Source organism: Lottia gigantea, assembly GCF_000327385.1.
Source record: "Lottia gigantea unplaced genomic scaffold LOTGIsca_29, whole genome shotgun sequence".
Classification (NCBI taxonomy): Eukaryota; Metazoa; Mollusca; class Gastropoda; family Lottiidae; genus Lottia; species Lottia gigantea.
This window is the reverse complement of record NW_008708943.1, coordinates 1203480-1225901: the sequence shown is the minus strand read 5'-3', so window position 1 is coordinate 1225901 and position 22422 is coordinate 1203480. Positions and strand designations below refer to the sequence as shown.

At 31.0% G+C, this 22422-nt stretch overlaps 1 protein-coding gene across 1 annotated transcript; it reads right to left on the bottom strand.

The window, feature by feature from the left end:
* Positions 1-244: 244 nt before the first annotated feature.
* LOTGIDRAFT_232470 (hypothetical protein) lies at positions 245-21968 on the bottom strand. Its single transcript, XM_009056820.1, has 30 exons — positions 21841-21968; positions 21119-21207; positions 20647-20707; positions 20311-20385; positions 20016-20077; positions 19750-19856; positions 17490-18096; positions 16694-17231; positions 16357-16451; positions 15128-15197; positions 14814-14853; positions 14544-14622; positions 14015-14057; positions 13713-13797; positions 12980-13074; positions 12686-12761; positions 12320-12372; positions 12144-12218; positions 11698-11770; positions 11272-11309; positions 9534-9616; positions 9177-9253; positions 8757-8801; positions 7733-7832; positions 7233-7345; positions 6808-6881; positions 6260-6304; positions 1427-1543; positions 1085-1242; positions 245-842 (listed from the first exon to the last, which is right to left on the bottom strand). Exons 1-30 carry the CDS (start codon positions 21904-21906, stop codon positions 821-823), a joined length of 3261 nt encoding a protein of 1086 aa, XP_009055068.1. The 5' UTR covers positions 21907-21968; the 3' UTR covers positions 245-820.
* Between the last annotated feature and the right edge of the window lie 454 nt (positions 21969-22422).

Below are 22422 nucleotides of genomic sequence, written 5' to 3'. Positions count from 1 at the left end.
CAGATGATTGTGAAATTTTTTTCATCAATTAGTGCTCAGATGGCATTTCCAACAAAATAAAATGCATAACCAAAGTTTTTTACCATTGTAATTTCTGGACTGCTGTCCTTTAAGCATGAAAGACTAATTCATAACAACTATAAGCCAAGCAAAAGGTCTGTCATGAAGTACAATTGACCATGAGCAAGTATCTATTTTCCTACTCACTGAGCCACAACCTGTTCACAAAAAAAAAATGTACTCAAACATTTAATAATTTTATTAAAACTATAAATTAAAAGATGATAATATATACAATAAATAAATTGATAACATATAATATCACTTGTTATAAGGACGGAACAAGGAGCACTTAAAAAGAAAAATGGCTGAAATAATTTTTTGTGCCATTTTTTTTTTTTTCTCATTTTAATTTTTAGACTTGTTACATTTTAAATGTGAATTGATAGAATAATGAAGTCACTGATAGCCAAGAGGAAACAGATATAATAACATGAAAACAGCATTTACACATTAACAGCTGTTAATTTAAAAAATTCTTGAAGGGGGGGAGGGGCCCTTGTGCCCTTCTCCGGGATACTAGATTCAGATGAATCGATTATTTGCTATCATACCAACAATAATATGTATTTACCACAAATATATACCAGTACGTAAACATATATTGTCACATTTTATCATGTTCCAAGTTAAAAGCTCGCTCTTCCTTGGCACTAATAAGGAATTCCTATGTAATTTCTACCTCATTCAAAATATGTACTACAGGATCGCAAGAGTATTAAAGATTATTTCAAATAATATTCTAAAATTTCTTATCATTTCAACTCTCTACTGGAATTGGTCTGAAAAAAAGAAAAAGATAGAAACAATCACAAGGATTACAAGAATCTTGTCTGCCAGCTGGTCCTTGGCCAAACCTGTTACCATTGATTACCTTAAGTTATCAGTACCAATTTACAGCTGGTTGGGCTGCAATGAGGACAGCTGAAACCCACCATGTGTTTGACCTAACTAAGCAAATTACATCATGTGCATATATAATTTAATGCTTTAAACAGCTGTAACTTCTTCTAATCCTACTTACATGAATTTATCAGCAAGGCTATAAGGATTGATAATATTAAATGTAACTTCTGACATATCAAATGGTGTGTAAACAATATCTGATGCTAGTAAAGCTGCTAGAGCACTCTTTCTTTCTCTCTTAATCTGGCTGAATTTCTCAATAACATTCTTACGTTTCTGGAATAACAAAATGGAAACTTTAATGGAATATTAGACCTTCCTTTTTACCAAAAACTGTTGAACAATTAACGAGACACAGTTAAATTTTTAAAATGAGAGATATTATAATTGTTGATTTTAGTGACACCTATATTCATATCACACTGGTGTACCCAACTACTAAATATAATTAGATACTAACCATTTCAATTTCAGTATTACCAGTTTTATATGGTACAAAATTACCAGTGGTAATAACAGGGTAGACCGATTCTTTGAAGACTTTATCTAATAAACCTTTCATAGCTTCTACATCTCTCTATAAATATACAATATTAACATACAATTATAATTTATTACCAATTATATACAGTATTATACAATGATTACTTTCATGTATAAATTTATAAATATTATATACAATTATTACTTTAAGATTACCAATTTTACAAAATTCTATACTTAAATATGACTGTAAAGTATTGTAGTTTATTTTCATGTATAACCTTATGAATATTATTTACAATAGATTTACAATTATACAAAGTTATATACAGAAATATACTGTAATATACAATTGCATTCTTAGGTATTTTACTATTTCTTTTAATTTTTTCTAATTTAATTTAGCATGGCACTCTAATACTGGCAAAGTATCGGTGTATATATAAATCAGGGTTAGCATCTGCTTTCATTCTCTAAACTAGAGAGAATTGCACTTTTACATTTCTCAATATATGAATAAGCTTGAAGAATGCTTAAAATTTGATACCTGTAAATACACAAAATTCAAATTCTAAATTATAATAACATCTAAAGAAAACTTTCATGCATTACACAATGTACAATATAAAAAATCTCAAGGCATGCTTCTTATGCTACCTTTGTGCACACTTAGTGTGATCATTCACTTGTTTTACAACTTTTCAGTGCAGGAGCTAATTAAAATCTCTGGACTAGATCCCTGAAGGGTCATTAAGCTTATATATTCAAAACATGACTGTGTTGACATCATTATGGTTTTTGCTGGTTCATACAATACCCTTTATTTTTCTTACTTCAACATAATTATGGACAAAAGCTTGTTACTTTTTTTACATTGTACAAAACCTTCAAAATTTGCCAGATTGCAAATCAATTGTTGTATATTATGTGATTATTATTAGGCCTAACGTATTATTGCAAATATAATATGCAAGCTTGCATAAGCTCCCCTTATTAGAATTAAATCTGTAAACATTCATAGGCCTATAAGGGAAGCACATCTTATTCAGAAAATACAGCCTATAACTTTGCAGAGCACAGACACCATCATATTGAATTTATTCATGGTACCAAGAGATAAATTATCTTTTCCATTTTCCGGAAAAAAACAGTAAACCAGTAATATATTCTAATCTTGCATATATAGTTAAGCTCGTAAAGCATGTTCAAGCATGGCTATATTTAAATAATAAAATTGGAAAAATAACTCTTAAATTTTTTTTATATTCAAATTCAGCTCTTGAAGAAGCTACAAATATGTCCATGCATACAAATGTGGCTGGCTTTAAATTGCTCATGAAAAAGTAAATACAATAGTCTGTATTGGAACTTTACTGCAGGGACCTGATCAATGGGAATATTTAAAAAATAATAAAAACAAAATTTAAGAAAGCTATTAAAATCTTACCATGTGCCTATATAAACCACCCTGGGTCAGCTATTAAAAATGTGATACATTAGTTGAATAGTTTATGAATTATCCTGCATGTTTTAGGATTGTTCAAACTTGACCATAAAATATGACAGTTTCTTATGAAAGAGAAAATGATTGATCCAGGGTGATAATATTGGCACATAATGATATACTATATATGATACACTACACTAGACTGTATTATTAAAATATCTATATAATTACACAGAAATAAAATTACCAGTTTACTAGAAAAAAAGAAGCCGGGCTGGAAAAAATGTAAACAGGAAATAATTTAATACTAGAATATTCTATTTAACTGTATTATGTATGATGTCTTCTTTCCAATGAAGTATATCATTTGATATTTTGATCTAAATAACGACCTTTGAAAGGCTAAATTCAAACAGACAAATGAACGGTGTTGATACAAGTAGTTCAAGTCAAGTCGTTTATCCAAATCTTTTAGTAATTTTAATTCTATAATTACTATATTATGAGATGATCTTTTATATGGTACTATATTTTATAATCATGAAGTCTGATCAAGCTTTTATACCTTTCACCAAATATTACCTAAGAATTTGATACAAAGATATACACTGAGCCAGAGGAAATTGTCAGGCACTATGTTAAAAAAACACAGCCTGATGTGTTGATTAGCGCGAGAATTTTTAAAACCGAAAGAAGAAATATAATGAAAGTAAGACTTCATTGGCTGATATCAATAGATATCTTCTCTTGTCCAATCAGATAAGTTATTACTTCCGATGTCTCTTTTTTATGATCCTAGAACTTTTCAACAAGATATGATATAATTTAATGACAAATGGGGTAGGCCTATAACATGTTAACAACTTTTAGGGAGACACTTGTTTTCCAAATTTACATTTTGACATTGACCTTAGATGATCTGAACTCAAAGACTCATTTTGGCAAAGTTAGAGAATTCAAATTTTATGTGCATTTTAAGAGGAAGTATCCCTTTAATCTAGCTGCTCCTGTTGCTCAAGTTTTGAGGGAGACACAGGTTTTCCAAATTTGACATTTGACATTTTCATTTTGACATCGACCTCAGATGATCTTAACCCAAAGGTTGTTATGTAATACCATAATTTTTTTTTCAGAATGTAGTTACAAGTATTCAAATGAAACATGTATCAAACCGCGTGCCTATTTTAAGAAAGATGTATCTAGACAGGTGGAATGCGATGACATGTGTAAGTCTAATGCTGGGTGTACCGCTTCATCTCTTACCCCGAGTAATACGTGTCAGCTTTACACAGTGCCGCTCATCTTCATGTCAAGTGATACAGATCTGAATCAATGCATTGAAAAGTGTAAGGAGAGGAGTGACTGTGTAACAGTTTGACAAATGATCAACAATGCTATTTATTGAACGTTACCCTCGCTGAGATACATCATTATTGGATAATTGTGGATGCCAATTACAAATGTACCGTAGTAGAAAAAATATGTTAATTAAAACATGTTTATCATGATAAATCATTTTTTTACTTTACTTTTCGTAACAGAACTAACCTGAAGTTTGGGGAAGTGGGTTGACAGCACTAGTGAAATGTAGGGAAGCTAATAAGGTTCCTTACCTAAAAGAAATCATCCCTTAAAAGAATACTACCTCTAAGAATGAGCAAAAATTTTTTATCTTTTTAAACTTGTCCATCAAAATAAGTCTTTATTCATCAGTGGCCTCACCTGGTGTTAAATCAGAATTCTCCCATATGACCCGATAAATCATTAAGTAAGTATATTAATCCATAAAACTACAAAAGTAATTATTGAAAATTAAGGTAAATATTGCAGAACGCTTCATATTTTAAAGTGTTTTTCAATGATTACGTAGTTTAATTGATATATTGTCATATATAGGGTGCATGTTGTTTTGTTATGGCACCACGTAAGTCCACTATGAATTTAGACTCATTTTGGCCAAGTTAGAGAATTTTTATTTTATGTGCATTGTAAGAGGTAGTTTTCCTTTAATCCAGTTATTCCTTGTATACAGAGGGGATATTACCATTTTAAAAATACTTGTAGCTAAACAAAAGTCTTGGGGGTTGGCTTATGAATTTTTTCAAGGAGGGCTTAAGTTTTTAACTATTTGACACAACATACTTAGGCTTAGAAATAGCTTAAGATTGCCAGTCAAGGTAACATATGCCCACTATCAGCTGTCAGAAATAATAACCAAAGTCTGTAGTGGTTTAATATGTGCAACCAATCATCTGATTGTTACTTATTTCACGCTTTACTAAGGTCTCATACCAAGTTTCATCAAGATCGGATAAAAAATGTAGTCTCTATCAGGCCTACAAGCCAAATTAGACGCACTGAATTCATTCAAGGGCAATCACTCAAAAACCATTCATCCAATTATTATCATTTTTGAACTTGAGATCTCATCAATTTATACATGCATACCAAGTTTCATCGAGATCAGATAAAAACTGCACCCTGTAAAACTGCACCCTGTATCATGACTACAAGCCAAATTCTAAGGGTTTTTACTAAGTCAAGGGTAATAACTCCAAAACCATTCATCCGATTATGACCAAATTCAAACTTGATAGAGATCTCATCAATATATACATGCATACCAAGTTTAATCAAGATTGGAAAAAAACTGTAGGTTATATTCTGCCTACAAGCCAAATTTAACGTGTTTTTACCAAGTCAAGGGCAATAACCCTGAAATCATTCATCAGATTATTACCAATTTCGAACTTGACTGAGGTCTTATCAATATCTGCAAGCATACAAGCCAAATTTTATGCGTTTTACTAAGTCAAGGGCAATAACTTTGAAACCGTTCTTTCGATTATTACCAATTTCGAACTTGCATCAAGTTCATCATCTCCAAGTTGCATCAAGATCAGATTAAAGCTGTAGCCTCTATCTTGCAGACAAGAAATGCGGACGGGGCAACAGCAATATACCTCTACATTTCCATGTGGGCGTATAAAAAGTAGAACTGATTGCTTAGAAACCATAAATACAGCTGATTGCTTAGCAACCAAAAAAAAAAACTGATTGCTTAGCAACCAGAAATTCATTTGATAGATTGTTTAGCAACCAAAAATATTTAAAAACTGAATGAATAGAACAGAACTAAAACGTTTTTTTACCATGACTGCCAATGCACTCAATGCACAGCCTTTCATCTAAAATAATTCCAACCAAATATTATCCATAACTGTCTACTACTATAGGCATCAAAATTATGTGAAAGAATTTGTTAGTCCGTGAAATTATCTAACCACTTTTTAAGGTGTGATAATGTTGAGAAATTACTATGTTGGTGAAGAAATTTACAAAGTTTTATATAAATCAACATACCTTTTCGGCTCTTTTTACTGCCTTTAATTTATTGACCCATGTTTCCTACAAAGGCAAAGAATAAAGTAACAAATCAAGTTCAATTGCACATCAACAAGCTCCTGTATATATCTGTAACTTTGTGTTCTGATACAACATAAAGGCAAAAATATATTTAAGCAATGAACGAAGGACCCACTGCAGTTACGGTGATATGAATACATTGGGCAAGGTGCCAAATTGAATGAGCTGCCGAAGGCACCTTGACCAATGTATTCATATCACCGTAACTGCAGTGGGTCCATCGATCATTGCTTGTATTTCCACTGTCTAATGTATTCTTTTCATGAATTTTCTGATTGATAAATTATATTTCAAAAAGATTGCCGTTACAAAAATAAGGCCTCAACAGCAGCCATATTGCTCAAGAATGTGACCACGTGACCCACTGCAGTTTACGCGAATTTGAATGCATTTCTTGTCAAAGGGTTCACTGTGACAAATACAGTGAGAGTGGAAATATTTCTGAATGAATGTTTAAAGGAAATCTTGTGTAAATAGATACTTACTCTGAATAAACTCATCAAATCAGGATTGTCAGCTACCTTAGGAAATTGACGTAAAAATGGACTGTGGATAACCTCTATAATATCAACGAAATGTATATTGTTAATTGTTTTTTTAATAAAAACCTACACATAAAATAAAAATTCTATTTGATTAAAATCTCAGTATGATATACTCCAAATTTAAATATTCACAAATCAAGATATACTTGACATTCGCAAAGCAATCAGCTCATCTTTTGCCAAAAGTGTTCCAATCTCTTTTTCTCCATCAGCACACATCTAACAAATGGCTTTTTCTTTAATGAATGAATCACATTATTTCTACTTCATAACAAATTTAAAGACTATGAAGTGAAATTTGTCTTATTTGGTGCATGAGAACTTCTGCAATTCCCAATAAACAATTATCAATGTCAAATCAGTACCTGTTGAATCTAAATCAAGACGTTTAATAATTAATGCGTCTGCTAATATTTGTCTATAATAGGTGTAGAACGGTAATAAACACATATCCCCTACTAATATTTCTGGCAGTAAACTGAAAACAGAATAGGCAAAATTTCACATTCATAGATTTTCAAAACTAACTTGCCCTTGATGCAGTATTTTGAAACAGTGTGCCCAACATAAGTATTGCAAACAGATTCTGCCATTTCAGTAGCTTCATAGCTGAGTGACATTTGCATGCTTTAATGCAGAAGTCACTTTCATAATTTTGAATCTTGTTGTACAATAGCCTACCCAAATGTTTAGCCTAATTTGTTAATTACCAACTTTATGAAGCCCAATGGTGCAGAAAGATAGACTCTATTTCAATTATAAAAGTAAAGGAAATTGGGTTTTCTTGTACTACATAAACTTTGACAAGACTCAAATGTTTTCAATTCGTGTAAAACCCACAAACTAAGTATATAAATTTACTTACTCCAATTGAGTTTTCTGTTCTTTATTTGGTACACTAACTTTGACTAACAATCTTGGTTGCTTGTTTCCAGATATCAGTGATACCAGAGCATTACTACTAGCTAAAAATATAGTTATCAGATGTACTAGACTTGATTTCTGACACATTAGAGGTAGACATAGAGTGTCTCACGCATTCCTTTTTGGATAGGCTGCACTTTAGGTCAGAAATTTCTCTCATTGCACACTGCATGGTGTTGTCTGTCTTTATTAGCCTAATCAAAAGTGGGAAAAGCATTTCATTTCATAAGGTAAATTTGTATATAAAAAAATATCAGTTACATAGTCAAGTTCAAGCATTACATTTGCCGCAACATGCTCTTTTTGAGCACTGAAATTTGTCCTATCTATGGAGGATTCAAGACATAAACATATTAAGCAGGCCATATTATATCTACACGAGCCAGAATATATTTAATGGCTCAAAATGAAGTAGATAGTTTATGAGAATTATTTTTAATGAAAAGCTAAAAGGTTTGTTATGTTAGTCTGTACATCAAAAAGGAAATGCTGTTATAAATCTCTGAAAATTGAAAAATTCAGCTTCTTAGCCTTTGTTTTGATCTAAAATAAATAATCCCTTATCTCTTTCTAAATTTCTTATTGGTAGATTAATTAATTTAAAAAAAAACATTAACACAATCACACATTTTCTCAAAAAAAACATTGATTGCAAATACATCATACAGTAACTGTGTTAACCGTTGACTTAAAATGTAATCAAATTAAATTCTTATCCCTTTATAAGTTCTTTGAGTATGTAAAACAAATCCAATTAAACTACTATATCCCTTCAAGCAAGGATTTTTAAGACACAAGATTCAATTTAGATTTGAACAAATGATGTTTGGTTCAGGGATGAAATTTCAAAGCTAATAATAACTAGAGGTAACACACAGTGAGGATAACACACACACAACAAACACTTCAAGTGATATGTGAGGGCCCAATCCTCAACATGAGGGTAGGAATGTGTTTACACTTACAATATCTTCTAGAACCTTTATTTAATAAATTAAATTTTATAAATTCTAGAATATTAGGGATAGTTGAAAAGCATATAATGTCAGCATGTATTCAAAGACAGTTAACCAAGACAAGATAAGGCCACTTCTGCAGAATAATTCCTACAAAGTTTGTAATTTTTAATACAGTTCCTTAAAGCTATCATGCTCAAATTACACTACACAAATTTTTGAAAAATGAGCCTGTCTATTTGACTTTGGTCTGCCATATTTACTACTATCAGTTGCTATACTCCAGGTGTTTTACAGGGGTTATATAGGCATAAGCCTGTTCCCCAATCCCTTAAATGTATTAATAAAATATTGTTTATAAAAAAAAGAGTTATAATTTACTTTCGAGAGCATGATAGCTTTAATATAATGTGTAAATGTAAAACAAACCTCTTCTGCTAACACTAGGGTCAACCTCAACATCTCTCTCATAAGGAGTTCCACCATGTACATACAGATCATAGTTCCTACAACCAGATATTAATAGTTAGGATAGACAATCAAGGACATTTCTTAATCAAGTATTTGCATGAAGTTCTATTTCATTCTTTATGTCCTCCTGAAAACTTATTTCTAAATGTTCAGTGATAGGAATCTCAAATATTTTCAAATATTTATTATTTATTTTAGAAATAGAAGTACATAGCAACAATACATACTGTGTTCTCACTGTCAGACTGTTATGTAAATTCTAAAGACAGTTGTGACAGTTGTGGTGATACAGGAATTACTATATTGACAACTTACTTGTTTGCTATAGGAACACCAGTTTTATCAGTGAGTGGTAAATGAACCCAGCCACAACTAAATTCACCTCTTTCTTCACTTTTCTATAGATAAATATTTACAACATAAATTATTCATTATGTCTGGATTTGGGTGGTTGCTCTTTTGATGTGAAAAATATACCCCATAAAATCCAATTGTGCATCCAGACATACAAACGGGTCAATGCCACAGGGGAAAAATATCATCTGATTAAAACATAAATCCAATTCAATTAATATCTAATCAATGTACTAATTAAAAGGTTTATTGGTTATTTCCTATAAAAGTAGAAATCAAATAATTAAGGGTGTAATATTTCTGTCACATGCGAGGAAAAAAACCATATTATTTAGAAACGTGCATATAAATATATTTGTAAGTAAATGAGTAGTAAACATGCTAAAACAGTGCAATTAGTGTGATCCAGTCAACTTACAATATAATATACAACAATAAAAACATTCAGCATGTCTTTTTCTGCATAAACTCTATTTTTTGTCTTAAACAACTTTTCTTAAAGAATTGGGGAACATTCTCTCTTTTTATAGAATATTTTGTTTTTTTTTTTAAAATCAACTGATATGTTATAATATCTAACTTTTGATCAGGGGTAAAAAATTTGACAATAGATTTTAGAAAATACAATAATGTATTGTGAAATGTGTCCTCAGATTTATTAAAGTACCTAGAAATATCATCTTAAATCAAGTATTCATGACCAATTGAATGTGCAAATTAAATAAAAGAGTTGAAGAATCAAATTACACACACAAAACACATCTGAGCAAATTGAAAAAAAAATATTCTGAAGAATTTTTCTAATGGGGGAATCTTGTCTACAAAGTTGAGATGATTTCTTTAATACTTCAGAGATACTGAGAGTAGACAACAATGCACAGTTTCTTGAAAATCATTGTATCACAACACTGTATTAAAGGGATTGTAGAGGATTCTTAAAATTATCTATATATTGGACACACTGGGGGTTTTAGTAGAATTGCAGGAACCACAGACATCTGATTGACAATTGGAATGGTGCAAATTGATGCTTTCAGTGTTCCCGATATCTATAAAACATTTTAGAAAACATCTCTTTAAGAATGAAGTAATTGATAAAAATAGGTCCTGTTGCATTTTAAAGTTGAAGCTAAGTTTGTTTTGGAATGGCATAGTCTAGTATGGCTTTAAGAAGTCTTCCAAAGATTTGTGTAATGGGTTTGTCAATTTGCTCAGTCCTGACATCAAGCTAAGCATGCTTTAAGCTTACCTCATTCACCTTAAAAAGTTTAATTAGATTAAATTAGATAACATGAAATAAAGTATTATGAAACTAAATTAATCATACTTTTGGAAAGTAGATGCCAGATGCAGAAGAGCTAGAGACAGAAAAACATGTCATTTTTATGGAGATCATAGAATAGTTATTCACCCAACTTTAAGATCACAATCTGACCTATGATGGAAAAATTCCAAATAAATAATTTATAAACCAAAATAGTGTTTCTGACTCTATACATTTGATACCTCTGTCAAAAATAATATATCAAGTGAAATGTAAGAATCAGCACAAAAGAAACAATGCTAACAATATTTGTCATGCAAAAAGAGATTAACAATGAAATCACTTAAGCCCATCATAACATCAGCATTAAGTGTTAATATTCAGAAAATTAGAGTCAACAAAACAAAAAGTTTTGAAATATGTTAATGTACTTACACTTTTCACACAAGAAATACATAATTCAAATAAAACTCCTAAAAGAATATAGTAATATGTAATAATTACATACGCATTTACGAACAAAGGACTCAGACCACGAAAATTTCACAAAATCAAAGCTATAGGCCTAATTGTGTTCACAGGCCTACTTAGACAATAAGGCCAAGTCAAGGGAGATAACTCCAATCACATGCAGAGGAATAACAAACTTGTCTGAGATCTCACCATACCAAGCTTTGGCTAAATCTATTAAAAACTGTAGATTCATTAGCCAATTTTGAACTAAATTTTAATTTTATTAATTTTATTACTTGAACTGAAAAGTAAGTAAAAATCAGACAGGGACATGACTATACATAGGTCCACATTTAGATTTGAAGTTCTGAAGTCAAATCGAAGAATAATAAGATGAATCTTACTTACCGATATTACTATTAGTACTGTTACTTCTGATAAAAAACTCATTATGTAACTGTACATCCATAAGATCTGAAATCTATAAAACAGAAATTGAGAATCATGAGTATATTTTGTTAAGTCAATGCTGTCATTCTATTGCTACTAAGCTTAACTGATAGAGGTTGAAAGCCATTACCAGGTCAACTCTCGAAAGTACTGGCCATGTCATTAGAATTTCAGAGGAGGATTCCTACCCGCATCTAATTGTCTAGCAGACGACAATCAAACTGCTACTTAATGTTAAAGAACAGTGGTGGAGCTAGCTTTACGTCCAAAGGAGGGCGAAATATCTGAGATTGCCCCAATTTCTAACCTAGATTTTTACCCGAAAAACTTCCTTTCGGAGCTGCGAAGCTGGCCGCACTGCCCTCCTTTGGCTCCGCCATTGTTATAAACAGTCACAAAAATACCTTTGAATTAAAAGACCAATTTCTTTCTGTTTTGTCTTCTGCTGCAACTCTGATAGTATGGATATTACTCAATACCTAGAATAAAAACAAATTAATTCATAAAATTGGATATTAAACAATACAAAATAGCAAATGTGATTAAATTTTGTTTTGGTAAAAAAGGAATAGGTACTTACATTTTGACCATCAAATAAACACATTCTTACATATCTTCTCTGTACTATGATGCCTAAAATAAATAACAAAATAACAATATATAGTACATTTGTAATAAAAAAATTGTTAATAGCCAAAACAAAAGTATTTCCACCAAAGATATATGTTCACCAGAGTACAAAGACTTAAAAAGTCAAGGCACTTCGGTAACAATTTTTTTTATTTTCCAATTCTGCCCCTCTGACAGGTGAAACCAGGTTGAACAACCTGAAGGTATTATCTCAACGCATACCTGGATACAACACTAGGTTTAAGCATTTAACTGACTTAGCCACCAAGACTTCCAATTAAAATAAGAGTTTAAAATAAATAGTATGCCTCGTTACCTGTGGCTGGAGGTGGTATTTGCTGACATGATGTTATTGTTATTACTCTTTCTAACCTCACTTCTACTGCTCTCATCTATAAATAACAAATATAGTGTATAAATTTATTGTCACCATCTATAATGGGCCACCCCAGATTAGCAACCCCTTTTTAGGCTAAAAAATATGCACTATACACGCAAATATACAGTATATAAACTGCAGAGTTCTATATTAGAACAATGGAAATAAACAATACTTGTTATCTGTAGTTTTTACTTTTTTACCATTTCAAGAATAAGAGCAAAACATTACCTCTCCAGTCGCAGGATTAAAAAGTAGATCTCTATAACCCAAATTTGATTCACTTAGTTTAGGTGATAAGAAATTCTTCATTCGAAATTTTTCACCTAAAAATGGAAGCAATTTGTATGATATCAACTCTATAATACAGTCAGGACTAAATGTATATGGTAAGGACTCAATCTGTACTGTATGATATGATTAGGACCTTAACTGAACTGTATGATCCGATAAGGATCTAAACTGAACTGTATAAGGACCTAAACTGAACAGTATTTATGATATGAACCTAAACTGAACTGTATGTATGATATGAACGTAAACTGAAATGTATGTATGATATGAACTGAACCTAAACTGAAATGTATGATATGAACCTAAACTTAAATGTATGATGTGATAAAGACCTAAACTGAACTGTATAAGAACCTAAACTGAACTGATGTATGATATGAACCTAAACTGAACTGTATGTATGATATGAACCTAAACTGAAATGTATGTATGATATGAACCTAAACTGAAATGTATGATATGAACCTAAACTGAAATGTATGATGTGATAAGGACCTAAACTGAACTGTATGTGTGATAAGAACCTAAACTGAACTGTATAAGAACCTAATCTGAACTTTATGATGTGATAAGAACCTAAACTGAACCCTACAATATTGAAAAGCTACATGAATTCAATGATAACGACCTGCTGAACTGTATAAAACCCAAAAATCAAATTGCTACTTACTCTCATTAAAGTACTTTGATAATGTTGGTAATCTAAAACCTGGTGGACCAGCTCCCATAGCATGTAATACATCAGTTACTAATGTCTACAAATAGACCATCATAATGTCAATGTAGAAACCTTAGCTTACACTTAATAACAATTCAAATTTATGATGTACATTTTATGGTCCTCTGATTGTGCTTGTGTGACATGGATAACATTTTCTGACTACATCCTGTTGATAGATGTTACTAGCCAAAACAGTTTGAATAATACAGAATATTTCAAGATAAAATATTTAATGAAATTCTCCAACATACCTCATTTACTGTTTTCTTAAGACTTCCCCACAACTCTCTACCACTGAAATAAAAATAAATATAGCACAATAGTTCAATTTATAAAACTTCACAAAGTTGTCTCTATAAACATGTTAATTAACATTGGTAGGCAATGTGTTGTAAATGGAATTTATCTGACCTTAAATGGACAACTGTGTGATTTTGGGGTTGGATGGTTGATTTGAGTCTTGAATATATGTAAATAAATATTCTTCAGAAGTACTAGAAATGCACCAAAATTGCATAATTCCTTCAAAAATATCTCAAACTAAGAGTTTCTTTTCTATATATGGCAGTGTCTCAAGAAAAGATGATTCTCACTTTCAAACTCAGATAACTCTGGAAACACAATGATTTGAAGGCTCAAATTTTAGTGAACACTATTACTGATTAGTTAAGCCAAAACAATTCCTGTTTCTGAGACTAAAGTACGATTGGTCAAAAATATGACGTATCTGTCCCTTTAAATACATTTGATTATAAAGACAATATAATCATTCAAGCATACCTTCTACGTTTACTGTGAGGTGTTTTTTCTCCATCTTGTTTCTCTTCTCCCTCCTCTTCAGAATGTTCTTTCTTTTCTTCTACAAATTTAAAACACAACCTTTATTTCAAATAAATGATGGACAAACTTTTTAATCAAATTCTATTGAGTGCCAAGGACAATTAAAAAATACGCAAATACAAAAATCAACTAAGTGTACAATCAATCAAGACATCCACCTTAAAATAGGTTAACAATCAAATAAATAATAATAATAATAATAATAATTACCTTCATCATGTTGTTGAAGAGATGAATACTGATTATATACCTGTAACATAAAAAATATAAATTACTTTATCTATTACAACATTTCCATATAAGTTTCATCTGAAAACCTGAGCCCTAAAGGGTCATCAGTAAGTTAGGACATTCAACCTTGGCATTTAAACAGCGACACTATTATAACATTACATGGTTCTATATGTATATCTATAGGTAAGCTTTTGCATATTATCACATTTAAGATTTTAAAATTTAAGTTACTTTCACCAATAAAGCAGTAGATTAAATCATTGGCATTGGAATTAAAGAAAATAAATTACCTTTAAATATGTTTTAGGTACCAATCCTTGTTTTCCTGCATCATTTTCAGCAATCCACCATCCATCTTCCCTATAATACACATCAAAATATAGTGAAAATAAATATATTAAACCAGAACACTTATAAATAAATAGATGGGACCGTGAATAATTTTATCAAAATAGTCTTGTGTGGTAGCTTGAAGAATGGTCAAATGAAGAATTTGGCAGTTTCATCAAACTTTTCTGCTCCTCTAATATTTCTTATAGAAAAGAAATTAGATTGAAATTATCAACAAGAATTCATAACATTATTTTTGATGATCAAAATCATTCTATTATTAAGTGTTGACTTAAGTGAAAAGAACTGGATTTTGTTATTAAATGAAGGTGAATGAAATGAAATGGATGTTGAAGTGAAATGAATGTAAGAGTGCAATGAAGTTGAATGAAATGACATGGATGTTGAAGGGAAATGAATGTAAGAGTGCAATGAAGTTGAATGAAATGACATGGATGTTGAAGGGAAATGAAATGGATGTTGAAGCAAAATGAAAGTGAAATGAAATGAAATTTGAAGTGAAATGAATGTGAAATGAAATGGATGTTGAAGTGAAATGAATGTGAAAGGAAAGGAAATGAATGTGAAATGAAATGGATGTTGAAGTGAAATGAATGTGAAAGGAAAGGAAATGGATGTTGAAGTGAAATGAATGTGAAATGAAATGAAATTTGAAGTGAAATGAATGTGAAATGATATGGATGTTGAAGTGAAATGAATGTGAAAGGAAATGATATGGATGTTGACATGAAAGGAGAGTAATGAAATGGATTTACACATTCACACACGTATTGCAATTTACGTGACTGTGAGCTTATTTGGTATATACAGGTAACACTTACCCCCTGCTGTGAGACATATAACAAACAACAATAGAAAACTTTCTAAGGCCATTTAAAAGTAACATTCTGTCATCTCCCAGATTTACTCAATTAAAATAATTGATTTTCTTTGAAGTACAGAACAAATTCTGTTTGTATGTGTGATTTTTTACCTTGTATTGTGATAAACAGCAAAGCAATTTAGAATGGCCTATTATACAAAATACAGAGAGTTACAAAATCCAGAAAAACAACATTCAAGATATGAAATGATATTTAGAATTAAAGAGAGTTGATAGGTCAAAAATAAATTGGAAAATATATTAAATTAGTAGCTACAGATCATTTTTCATATACAAAATACTAACCTCACTTCAATAATTCGTATAACTTCATCTTTTTTAACAGACAAATCTCCTTTTTCTACAGCTTCAAAATCATCAATAGCAACAAACCTCTCAATCTGAAAAGTTTTAAGTAAAACTTAAAATACGATTGTGACACAACAAAACACAGAATATTACCAGCATGCTTGCCCTTCAGAACCTAGATTCCACAACCCAGCTGCTCTAGAAATGATATCTTTTATTTTCTATTTATTATAATATAAGAATTCCTTATATACTAAATATTCATATTGAGAATACAATCAAAGTTATCATGAAATGTTCTAAATCTAACACAAATTTGAATAATAAGACTTACTCCTTGGGTGACCTCCAAAGTATCTTCAGCTTTTGTAGTGTCTTCTTCATCAGATTCTTCTTCTTCTTCATCTTCATCATCTTCTTCTTCAGATTCTTCCTCTACTTCACCTTCTTCTTCTTCCTCCTCTTCTTCTTCAGATTCATCTTCATCTTCTTCGTCATCCTCATGATCAGCTTCATCCTTCTTGGACTCTATCTTAGAAACTTCTTTAGAGGAAGATGATGATGCCTTTGATGTGGATGAACGACTAGCAGGCTGTGGTGTCTTAGATTGTGACGCACTGCTGACTATGTTCGAGGATTCTGTTTTATTCTCAGAAGAACTACTTGGAAGTACTGTGGTACTGCTGGCAGTCTTAGAAGATTCAGACTTGGGAGTCAATGTTCGACTGGCTGGTTTGGGAGTGCTGGCTATAACCTTAGCCTTTTCTGGTTGTATCATATCTTCAACATCATCATCATCTGAATCTTCTTCCTCTTCAGATTCTTCATCTACATATTCCATTGTTTCCACGTAATCAGTTTCATCTTTGGGGCTATAAAGGTTAGAAAAGACAATTAAACGTATGTCTATTTTGCTAATTGATGTTATCAGTGTTTCTGATGCAACTTAGAAAACCTCTTTACAGAAAAATATATAATATACTACATTTTCAGGAATTGGGATTCAATGGAATTTTAATACCAGTCTTTATTGATACATATTCTAAAGTAGAATTGTAGGATTCCAATTGACAAAGGATATTTTAAATCATTATTCATATACTTTTTTATACATTTTCATTCAGACCTACCTTGTTTTGGCTTGCACTTGTTTTGCATCCTGTTTTCTAACACTTTTAACAACAGCATGATCTTCTTCTTCATCTTCTGTTTCTTCAAAGTCTTCTTCATCATCTCCCTCAATGGCCTCCTCAATATCCTCATCTTCTTCTTCTTCATCTTCTTCTTCTTCATCTGATTCTTCTTCCAAATCTTTCACTTCTTGTCTGGGTGCCTCAACTTTCTCTTTCTTATTTTTCTTTTCAACCTTGTCCTTTTCTTTCTTATCTTTATCTTTTTTCTTATCCTTGCTCTTCTTTTTATCTTCTTCATCATCTTCTTCCTCTTCATCAACTTCATTTTTCTTCTTCTTATCCTTTTTGTCTTTTTCTTTTTTGTCCTTGCTTTTTCCATCTTTCTTATCCTTATTTTTCTTATCCTTTGCCTTGGCATCTTTATCATCTGCTTCCTCATCATCTTCATCTTCATCTTCCTCTTTGTCATCCTTATCTTTTTTCTTCTTATCTTTGTCTTTTCCTTTCTTATCTTTATCCTTCTTATGCTTATCTTTGCCTTTCTTTTCCTTATCTTTCCCCTTTTTCTCGTCCTTAGGACTATCCTTGATTTCTCCTTGATTTTCTGAAATGCAAATGAAAATGAAATACTTTTACTAACTACATGCTTGTGAGGTATGAAAAATGAAAGAACTTAATTGTATAAAACAGTGCTGATCTTTTAATGAAGATTTTAGGATACCGGTATTTACAGATTAATTTTGTGTAACAAGAAAGGTTATGTTGTATGTCTATGAAGCCTGAAATGCCGAATAAACAATTCCTGAAATCTATGTCATATCATCTTCTGCAACACAATCTAAAAACTGTTTGATTTTTGAAAATTTATTTCTATAGGCAATACTATAGATATACCGAAAACATCTGTCACTATTCCAGCCTCTGATGGGTATTTTGACAGTTGTCAGCTGGAATAGAGGCAGATGTTTCGGACTATACTATAGACTGATTGGTTAAATTTAAAATGAATTTTGTGATTAACCAATCAGATGAAGAGTTAAAGCTTGTTTGAAAAGAGTCCCTAGATGTAAAAAGAACATTTATAAGGCTAATTTGCTAAGTAATAGGAGTTCAATAAAGCTAAACATGCATTTTAAACAGTGAAATCAATCTGTTTAAGCTGCTGAACAATTCAAAAACAATTCTACATTAGATAAGCTAGGGGTTACTTTAAAGATTTAAAATAACAAAAATCCTAATCTAAAGCTAGCTTCTCTTTTAATCAATATTCTGCCACTCTCTTCAGCAAGAGCTCGAAGAGACAAAATAATATAAATTAAGATGCTAAAAGACAGCAAGATACTGAAATATGAGAGATTCAAAGTGGGAGAATGTTTCAATTTACTTGGTATATTTTGAGCTATTCATATATAATAAGGAAAAACTAGAGTTAAAACTTAACATTAGGATGTAAAAATTTTGTAAATTTTTAGAAAGTTATAAGCAAGTCAATGTTAACTCTATCCATAAATGGAAAAAACTAAGAATGATTTTACAATGTTAGCAACTATTGATATTTCTGAGTAGCAAAGCGAGATATGATTTTTCTGATATGTTCATTTAAATCTTGTACAGATTGACCATCTAAGCTATCAGGAAACTGCATTGTTTGCAGTAATTTGTGAATGTCCAGAATGTCTTAGTACACATAAAAATGTCTCAAGACCCTTCTTGAATCCCTATAAATAAATTTGTTGCCACAGTAAATAAGCAATAATAATGGCTCAAGAGGTAAAACAGCTATCCGTAAAGTATCTTTAGCAGAAGAAATAAAAGCCCGTAAAAAAATCTAGTGAATCAAAATGAAAAACAGTTTCATTTCTACCAGAAGAATAATTTTCATCTTCTTCTGTAATGGCCTCTAAACCTAATAACATAGATTCCAATTTAACACTTGATTTAATGTTTTAAGTCTTTATAACTAAAAACTTATATTGTTAAAATTGAGAGTTTTATTTTTTACATGATAAGGAACTTTTTTCTATGGGTTGGACATAATATATTAATAAGCTATTGTCAAAGATAACTTTGTATTTCTATTTTTGTAACTTTGTATGGACCAATCATTACAGATTTGGTCCATGAAGTATATCATTTCTACAATGCATCTTTATATCTTCGACGTCAAGCCCTTGTTCTATTTGGCAGATATTCCTGACACTGAATCTGGTCAAAAACAACTATCTAAATTAAATAACGTTATCATCAGTAACTTTACCTTGCGTCACAGCATTATCTGCTTCATCTTCCTCCTCACTTTCTTCTTCTTCCTCTTCTTCTTCATTAACTGGTGTATCAGAAATTTCACCTGCTTCTTTCAATTCTCTATAATATTCCAGGGAATAAAATCAATCACTTAATTAGTCATTATTTAGTCATATGTCATAAAAAGTAAGCTTGAGTAAATGAATTTATGGTGTCATAGAAGTAACTATATTTCAAATTATTGACATCATAAACTGTTTCTAATGATAATCTACTCACTTGGTAAATGCTTCTTCATCTTCTTCAGGAGCCAATTTAGGCATAATCATTGTCAACTGATTCTAAAAATAGACAAAAACTAGTATCAGAAACTTAAGATTTAAAAAAATAAACAAAGAATCATTTCAAAAAGCTACTTGCACTGTCATCTTTCTTTCTTTATAAATATGAAAATAACTTCCAACTATGTGATTCTAATTTATCATTGTATTGCCAAATTTTCGTATTTGCTTCTCTGTGCGTATTTACAATATTTATAGTAATATGTACACAAAATGTTAATTGCTTTAGTTACCTGTAAATTGGCCAATCTTTTAACTTCAAAATCTTTTTTGTTGTCATAATTTTTGACTTTCTTCGGTTCATCTTCCTACAAAAATTACATTTTCAGACAAATTACATGCTAGTCTGGGAATATATTTCATGTGTGATCAAAAGTATCTACAACTCATATTGAAAGAAAACACAAGATGGACACAAAATCATTGGCCATGGCTTCAGAAACTGTCTGAAAAAGGAGCACCTTACTGCTGTCATGGATCACTTTTGCTTGTGTATCAACAGGAACCGTTGACCTCTCTGAAATCTAAACCTTGAACCTTTTCAAATTGAGCACTAAATATTACTTTACCTTTGTTAATTTTTCTGCTCTATCATGTACACTTAAAACATCTTTCTTCAGTTGAAAACATCTTCAAAAATAAGTATTACAAAAAATTTAAAAAATGAACAGGCTTTATTGATTTTTGGAATTTTAATTGAGTGTAATATAAGTAGGACCTATGCTTGATGGAACAAATGCTAGCATTTACAGGCATTTTATATGCTCTTCCTGTCATATCCAAAAAATAGAGCAAATATAAGCTTAACATAAATATCACCCATAGGCACAAATGTCTCTATAAGATAAAACAATAATCAAATAATTTTTTTCAAATTAGACTTACTGTTGATTCTACCATAAATATCTACTCCTACCCCTTATCTTTATGAATGCTAGAACTTGTTTAGACTTTCTGAACTTTTTTCTCAGACAAGAATCATGTGCAATTCTCTTTCTATCATCTCTATAAGAGATTAGATCAATCTCAATCCATACTTACTCTTTAAAGAGCTGTTTCTGTTTGACATCTTTATCTTTTAATTTCTTATCTTTTATAACTTTATTACATTCTTTTACTAACTTTTCTACCTAGAGTAATTGAAACATATAATCATTTTTTTAGCATTGTTTGTAAACAAATAAATTGAACACAAACATCAAGTGCCATACAAGATCTTTTATGATTTCTCACCTTTGAAAAAAAGATATATTTTCAATAATGACAGACAATATCTGCCAACTTAAAAACCTCAAACCTATTGAAAAATATAGATTTCTGGCTGACAAATATTCCAAAACAGCTTTTTGGTAGAAATTTAAATTTTTTCAGGATATTTATTTATGATCATTTCACCTGTTGGCCCACTCAATTTTGGTAATATCAAGCAACTATACATGCAATACAGTTAACATCTTTGACAAACCCCATCAAATGATTTAATAATATGAGAGCACAGCTCACTCGACGGCTTTGCCGTTGCCAAAGCTCTCTATAATGGTAACACATACATATACATCAATTCGTTTCAGAAAATTTATGTTATTTTATATTTTATCAATAACCTGCGCTCTCATTCAAGGCCATGCCTTCATTCATATTAAGATTAGGCTAGGCCTAGACTGAGTTCCAAAGAAGAAGATCAAGTGGAGACTTGTCGGTGTGAAGTTGGTGTTGATATAAATGATTTCCAAACTAGTCATACATTCATATACAATACTCACTGCTTTTTTAGTGACTTCAGCTTGTTTTTGAACAATTGAAAGCGGACTTGCATCTGTTTTAGGCATTTTGCTATTATAAAAATTGAAAAAAGAAATTTGATACTAAAGTTGAGAAATGTCGGCCATTGATAAACAAAACTTGCTCCACTTCCGGAAATCGATGGTGCGTCTTAGGTAGCAATTGTACTCATGTATTCAAAAGAGTTTAAAACGAAAGTAAAATGACAATGAAATTAGTTTTAGAGATTTGAAACTGAGCGTCCAAACTGAATTGTTTTGGATGAAAATTGTGTCATTACAGCTTCTTCCGCCTCGGGATAAACAACGTCGATTTAACATAGCAGTTTATGGACAAGGATTTTGTACAACGGGTTTACCGCATTTGCCAACGTCAGACACGTGATATAGGCTTTGAACTGACAAAACTCTCTTCAGTCCTTTTACTAAACTGGGCAAACGATATTAGACGAGTTTACTATTTTGAAGCTTATTAAGGAAAAGAAGGGGTCAACGCAGATTAAATGCAGTGGCGACCGGGTTCCGGGGAGAGTTAATTATGGTTTTCCGCCTGTTTTCTCAAGC

What these genes read in the sequence shown, in the direction of transcription:
- LOTGIDRAFT_232470 (XM_009056820.1), bottom strand. Translation starts at nt 21,906, where the DNA reads ATGCCTAAAACAGATGCAAGTCCGCTTTCAATTGTTCAAAAACAAGCT. An exon ending in AGATAATGCTGTGACGCAAG is followed by an intron (nt 18,097 to 19,749) that starts GTAAAGTTACTG and finishes TTTGCATTTCAG; the next exon opens with AAAATCAAGGAGAAATCAAG. An exon ending in TCTTCAACAACATGATGAAG is followed by an intron (nt 14,623 to 14,813) that starts GTAATTATTATT and finishes TTAAATTTGTAG; the next exon opens with AAGAAAAGAAAGAACATTCT.